Source organism: Echinops telfairi, unplaced genomic scaffold, assembly GCF_000313985.2.
Source record: "Echinops telfairi isolate 266 unplaced genomic scaffold, ASM31398v2 ScPeMD7_32;HRSCAF=126, whole genome shotgun sequence".
Taxonomy (NCBI): Eukaryota; Metazoa; Chordata; class Mammalia; order Afrosoricida; family Tenrecidae; genus Echinops; species Echinops telfairi.
In genome coordinates this window covers 2,307,380-2,314,245 of record NW_022103929.1, presented here as the reverse complement: position 1 = coordinate 2,314,245, position 6,866 = coordinate 2,307,380, and the positions used below count along the sequence as shown (strand labels likewise).

General features: G+C 48.0%; 1 protein-coding gene across 4 annotated transcripts in view; it reads left to right on the top strand.

Annotated features, from left to right (window-relative positions):
- The window catches only part of RABGAP1 (RAB GTPase activating protein 1), a 188,934-nt gene that overhangs the window by 172,171 nt on the left and 9,897 nt on the right, over nt 1–6,866 (top strand). For all 4 annotated transcript variants that reach the window (XM_004716471.3, XM_045290207.1, XM_045290206.1 and 1 more), the window contains exons 20-21: nt 3,489–3,581; nt 3,990–4,100. In XM_004716471.3, coding sequence (XP_004716528.1) covers nt 3,489–3,581; nt 3,990–4,100 — 204 coding nt within the window. The remainder of the gene's footprint in view (nt 1–3,488; nt 3,582–3,989; nt 4,101–6,866) is intronic.

The window sequence follows — 6,866 nt, the reverse complement described above, 5'->3', positions numbered from 1 at the left end:
CGTGTGCTCTGATCAGATATGTCCCTCTCCTGGAGCTGCAGATTCAATGCCATCCTTTGAAATAAATTCTTCTGGGGGGAGGGCAGGTTTCCACTTAGTAGTTGGAATTGGGGCCAGCGCCCCAGACCTCTCCACTAGTTCCCTACCCTGCCACCATTCGTACAAGGTCTGCTATTCCCTCTCTTGTCCATCTCAGAAAATTGTCTTGAGGGTTAAGTTAGTGAGTGTATCTATCCCCAAAATGGGTGGTGCCCCCTGAGTTCAGGAAGCAGGGCAAGCTAACGGATCAGCCTGAACTCTGACTCTCACTGTCGGCCGTCTTGTACTGTAAGGCTGGTGAAATCACAGCTTCCCACAGAGGCAGGTCTGCTGTCACAGAAGATTAAAACATGAGATTTAAGCCTTGTTCTGCTCACGTGTGCTTTTTTGGCAGGGGGGGGCGCGGGGGGGGGGCAGCATAACGATACTTAGGGATCTATTGGGCTGTAAGTATTAAAATCCATTTATCCTGCCACAGCAGTGAGCACAGTAGGACCCACATTGACAGCATCCCAAGAGCTAGGGCTCCTCCCCATGACATTATACAAAAGGCAACTCCCCCAGCCCCACTGTACTTCCTATCTTTGATCTCTGAGGTCGCAGGGGCCCCTGAACTCTTGTCAAAATGTCACCATATAAAATGGGGAGAGCACGTACCTTGAGCTTCGAAGTGCACGGCTCATGGAGTGACTTCATGCATTAGGCATTTCGCAGTGAATGGTTCCAGGGAGTTTGCACATTGCCATGTACATGCCTGTTGGTGTCGCCAAGCAAAGCGCACTGCGCATAGATACACTGCTTCATAAGTGGTGCTTCTACTACATCTGGCACAGCTGAAGGGGGAGGCCATCGACTCTGGTTTGTTCAGTATCTGCTGATTGAACTCTGAATGTGTCCAAGCGTTATGGTGGGCACTAGAGATACACCAGTAAGCAAAGCAGATGTGGCCTTCCTTTCTCTGGCGAAGACAACCAGTAAGCACACAATCATTGTAATCTTGCCAGGCGCTCTGCAGAAAGGATTTGGTGCTATGAGACTATAGGACAGGAAGGCCTGGCCCAAAGTGGGGCAGGCACACCTGGAGGTCTCAGAACCTGGCTTTGATTGGCCTGGGGGTGTGGTTTGTCCAGGCAGAGGGAGTGGCCTGGCATTGTGCATCCTCCTCAGTGGCCATTTCCATTCAGAAGCAAGGTCGATGCAACAGAGACAGGGTCTTGGTAATGGATCAGGCATGCCTGGGCAGTCCCTGTGGGCATGGGTGGGGCAGAAGGATGAGTGAGAGTAGCCAGTGACAGGCATCAGAGGAGAGGTGTTAGTCTCCCTGCCTGCGGCCTCCTAAGGAGTCTTGAGTCACTGGTTTTGCTGCTGCCTGCCCCTCCAGATTCCCCATCCAGGTATCAGATCCTGGGCTCTGTTCCTCAGAGGAGGGCCCCAAGTGACACTGTGGGGCATTCAGCTGATAGGCCAAGGTCAGCAGATAAAACCCTCCTGTACTCCGCGGGGAGAAAGATGAGGCTGTCTACTCTGGTAAAGAACCCAGACATCGTCGGGCTGCTGTGGGGTTGAATCGACTGGATGGTGGTGATTGGTTTGGTGCTTCACCGGCTCTGATTTGCTGACAGCCTGCTACAGAGAGCAGATTGCCTGCAGAGTTTGTCTCATTCGTTTGTGTTTAAGGGGACTCCGGGCGAGGAACCACATCCAGCAGAGCATCAGCCTGTGTCCTCAGGAGAGGATGGGAGGACTCAGAGTCCCTATGGAAACTGGCATCCAGGGAGTTGTACAAGGCTCTGTCCTTGACCCAGAGGAGCCCAGTTAACTGTGGAACACCTTTTTAAGCAGCATTATTGATTGAGATTTTCCAACTATAAAAACCATGCTTAATGTAGAAAGCATGGGGAATGCACAAAGATAGACTAGCAAGCTGTCAGAACCAAAGGAGCTGGTGCGTGAAGGGCCCAGCATTTCCCGGGACGGAAACCACTGTTGTCAGGGGCTGAACTCCCTCTTGCAAAGGAGCGGTTTGCAAAATCAACTCTCTTACAGAGAGAACAAAGCAGTTGTATTAAGACATAATGAAATGTAGAAAAAATATGTCTCAAAGTACATGGTGTAGGGAGGAATAGGAGGAGAAAAATCTTCCTCACCCTAGGATAAGGATGAAAAGTTGAATCTTGAAGGGTCACTTAAATACTTTAGATCAGGAGCATCCAAAGTCCATGGAAGAAATGGGATTAAAAAATTTTCCCAGGAACTTCTGGAAGCCGCCTCATAGGGTTTGGTGATATTTTTTAACGCTAGGGGGAGCCTCATACCCACTGCCTTCTATTGTTGCTTCCCCATAGTAACAGCATAGAGCCCTGGGAGGAAGTGTCTGATGTCTACAAGGCTCATTAATGTTCTCTCCCTTGCCTATTGATCTGTTGGAATTGTTTATAAATTTACTGATCAAACAGACATATTACTTAAGCGCGTTCTTTGTGAATCACTTAGATGCACAATAAAAGTTTACCCCAGCGTTGGCCTCAGACCACAGAAGATTTGGGTTTAAAGATGGCCGTGACTCCAGCTTGTGGCCTCTCCCCAAGTGTTTAATGGGCATCTTTCTGTAGACTGCAGCCAGGGCACAGTGTTAGCCTCCTGGCTGCCTCCCTTTGGGCAGCAGCCAGATGCAGTAATAGAGCTCTCATTGAGGCAGACCTGTTAAGAGCCTCGCCAGGGGAGGTGTGCGCAACTATTGGGAGAGGCAGCTCGAGGAGGATGGGCAGGGAATTGAGAGTGCTGGTGCCAGCACACTGCACACTTGGGCCTGCGGTTTGCAGTGGTTGGTAAGGAAAGACTTGAGAGCGGTAGTTTGATGGGTGCCAATGCCGCTGTGTTTCGAAGGGTGGAGAGAATTGTACTTCCTTCAAAGCATCCCAAGACCTACAAGAGGACAGGTGATAAAGGTAGTAGGCTAGTGAGGTGGCTACTGGCTTGGACTGTGGATGCAGATGCAGGCCAACTACCTAGGCTCAAATCCAAGATCTGCCAGTCCCTACTTGATTGAAACAACCTTTTACCTCAGTCAGCTTGCTTATAAAATAAGGGTGATGATAGTATCCCTGGTAGAGGTGGTGTGAGTTCACAGATTGAAAGTGCTAAGTGAAAAGATGGATGATGATTATTACTGACCAGAACCTAGAAACCGATAGGAGGGGCCATCAGTGAGGTTTTCATTCTAACTTTTCTGTCAGTAAAAATTTTAAGAATCTAATATCCTTAATGGAGCACTGGATATGCTAGTCCTTGGGTAAGATTTCAGAATCATGGGCTTACACCTCACTGATTTCCCTCCCAAAGAGGAAGTGTTGCTTTTGTCGTGGCTGGGGAAGTCCCTGTCTTCAGTGCAGGTCACCAGGCACCCCCGATCTTACACCTTTTCGTTTGTTCTCTGGTTTGTCCTGCAGATCAGTCAGAAGCAGCTGAAGAAATATGAAAAGGAGTATCACACCATGAGGGAACAGCAGGCCCAACAAGAAGACCCCATTGAGCGATTTGAGGTTTGTTTGCTTGTGGCCCTGACGACGGGAGACGCTGTCCGTATCTTGTTGAATGTCATTGTGCCGGAGCTGGTCTCTCTCACCAAGCCCCTTGGAAAGCGGAGTTCCACGGCTCCGTTTCAGTCTGAGTTGGCATATGAGAAAGCAGGGGCTGTTTTGTTTTAAACCAGCTGCCTTGTTGGTTACCGTCAGTGGCCTTTGTTAATTAATAAGAAATAGCTGCTGGACAAGGTCTCTTGAATCGGTTAAGTATTTCTTCATGGATGAAAATAAGTTGTTGATTGGAAACACGTCAGGTCCAGCCGAATCTTACAGCACTTCTGCGGGACTCAGGAATTAGTTTGGATGTCTAGTCCTGAGGAAAGGACTACCTGATGTGCCTGTAACCGGTTGCTCTCTGCCCCTCAGCGGGAGAATCGCCGTCTGCAAGAAGCGAACATGAGGCTGGAACAGGAAAACGACGACTTAGCCCATGAGCTCGTGACCAGCAAGATCGCACTCCGGAAGGACCTGGATAACGTAAGATCCCTAGACTGCTGGGGGGAGGCCGTGCAGTGTGGCGTGTTAGTGGCTGCTGGTCTGGTTGGTAGCCGCCATGTTTCTCTCTCAGGTGCACCTTGTCGCCGGCCTTCTCTGGTTGGGCACGTAGCCCTGCAAGCCTCTCCCCAGCATGGCCTCATTAAAGGAGTTTGGCTGGCCCTTGCGCTATTGCAGTGGGCAGCAGTGTTTGAATCACTGTGATTTCCTTACCTTCCCCCTCAGCAGAGGCCTCCTAAAACAAGAAAGAATGTTATCCTGCACACTGTGTGCCTGTTGAATAAGCATTGCCGATAAGAATGCAGCTCAGGGCCTCGGCATCCAGCCGCTCCGTTAGTCCTTCCTGTTAGCACACGGCCAGTTTTCCTTGCTTCTCGTAATCCTAAAAACTTGAGACAGTGGCTTTCCTGGCAGACGCCTGTCCATTTTCTTTATCGCAAGCTTTCCTCAGAAGAAGTGCAGTCCTCTCATCTGTTAGGTCAGGGATGTTCCAATAAAACTTTACTTAGAAAAATGGGTGATGGGCCAGATTTAGCCATTAGCCTTAGTTTGCCAGCCTCTTAACCTCCTAAGACGGTTTTTTTTTGCTCACTGGTTTTCTAAGGTTCTGGGGATAGACTTAAGCTATTCTGAGCTTACAAGGGACTTACATGATTAATCAAACCCATAACCATGACCCAAAACACTGCCATTGAGTCAGTTCCAACTCGTATCAACCCTAAAGAGGATTTCCAGGGCAGTAATTCTTTACAGGAGCCAATAGCCTTATCTTTCTCGAGGAGCAGACCAATGCCTAGCGCACCACACCAACCTGGCTCTTTCCTTGAGCCCATGAGTGTCCGGCCTTCGCAAGGGACGTGAATGCATTCCTGCATTTCTCTGGGTAGATAGAAAATTAGTGGCTTTATTACATTCTTAAAGTGGCCCGTATGGCAGATGAGGTGAGAGAGGGGGTGGCAAGAGCTACTGTTTTGCTGCTTCTCTTTAGAAGTTGAGTGAAGGAGTGGGAACCCACAGCCCAAATAACCAGGCCCTCTGCTGGCAGCTCCCAGGGGCTGGGTGTCCCTGGGAAGGCTTCCCTCTTCTAGTCTTGGCAGGGGACGAGCTTGTTTCAAGGTCACTAGCCCTCCTTGAGCAGCACCTGGAGGCTGCTCAGAAGGTTTGCGTTTCCTCTCTCTGGTGGAGATTCCTAGAACACACTGTTTCTCTTTGTTGAAATACTCCATAGAGCGCCGTCTCACTGCTCAGGGATTTGTTCCTAGCGTGTGGGGAAAGGGGGCATCCGGAAGCAGGGTCAGAGGTTTGCACCTGTGATGGCCCTCAAAACACCTGTGGACTGTGCAGAAGGGAAGGGAGGGGCAGAGAGTGGTCCTGGACTGGAGTCCGAGCACTGATGAAATGATCTTCAAGGCAGCTTGGACTAAAATTGCAGGTAGGATTTACTCTGAGCTTTTAAATTTTTTAGTCAGCCTTGTATTTGGGGCCCCATTTGTGGATGAAATTTATTATAACAAATCAGGAAACTTGAGGACCAGAAAGATGAAGGTACCCAGGAAGAAGCAGAGCCGGAATCTGACCAGAATGCACAGATTTGCCCTGGGCTGGCGCCTGCGTGACCACATCTCAGGCATGCGAGGAGGGACAGGGGCTCTTGACGGGGAGTAGCAAGCTTTTCTCCTTACCTAACAAGTGCTTGGCATATAGTATTCTTATCAAATCCTCAAAGCAACACCCTGTTCTGTAAGGGCTGTCATTATAACCCTTCTTGGACTGAAGATGAAACTGAGGAAGAAGTATCTGACACCGATCCCAGTGGCAGCTTGCTGTAAAGCTTGTCTGGCTTGGTGTGATGCTGACCTGCTGAATGAGCTGGGGAAGGGTTCCCTCTTAGTTTCCTTTTTAAATTTTAATAAATCATTTTATTGGGGGCTCAACAATCCAGCCATCAATTGTATCAAGCACATTTGTACATATGTTGCCATCATCTTTTCCAAAACATTTTCTTTTTACCTGAGCCCTTGGTCTCAGCCCCGCCCCCCACCCTCAACCCGGTCCCTCTTTGTTTCTTAAAGACACTGTGGAGGATTGGTATTATGGATGAACTCTCTGATTTCATTGATCAGCAGAAGCCTCTCTGGGTCTGGAATTTTCTGTGCACCAAATAATTTCATTATGAATTCATTCTCTCTCATAGATATGGGGCTGTTCACATGCTCTACTTCCCATATGCCTAGTTTGTAACCCTCGTCTTTCAAGTAATTCTTCCACTTCGTCTTCGTTGTCAAGTGAATTGGCATGAAATTGCTCATATTTTCTTACATTTTCGTGTTTATTGGATATGTAGAGGCCCCACTTTCATTCCTAATAAGGATACTTTGTTTCCCCTTTTTCTTGAATCATCTAGACAGAAACTTATCCGTTGTGTTGATCTTTTTTAAAAACAGCTTTTGCTTCCATTGATTTTTCTCTTTATTTTGTTTTATTGATTTCTGCTTTTTATGATTTTCTTCTACTTTGGGTTCCATTTACACTTATTTTCTAAATAAGCATTTGAAGTTGTAAATACCATTTGAGCTGTATGCCACACATTTTGATGTGTTTTCAGTTCCATTTAGTTCCTGTGATTGCATCTTTGACCCGAGTTAATTAGCATAGTGTTTCCTTTCCAAATAGAAGGAATTCCCCCTCCAGAACTATTTTGTTTATTTTTAATTCCACTGTGATCAGTGAACATAACCTTTCTGAGTC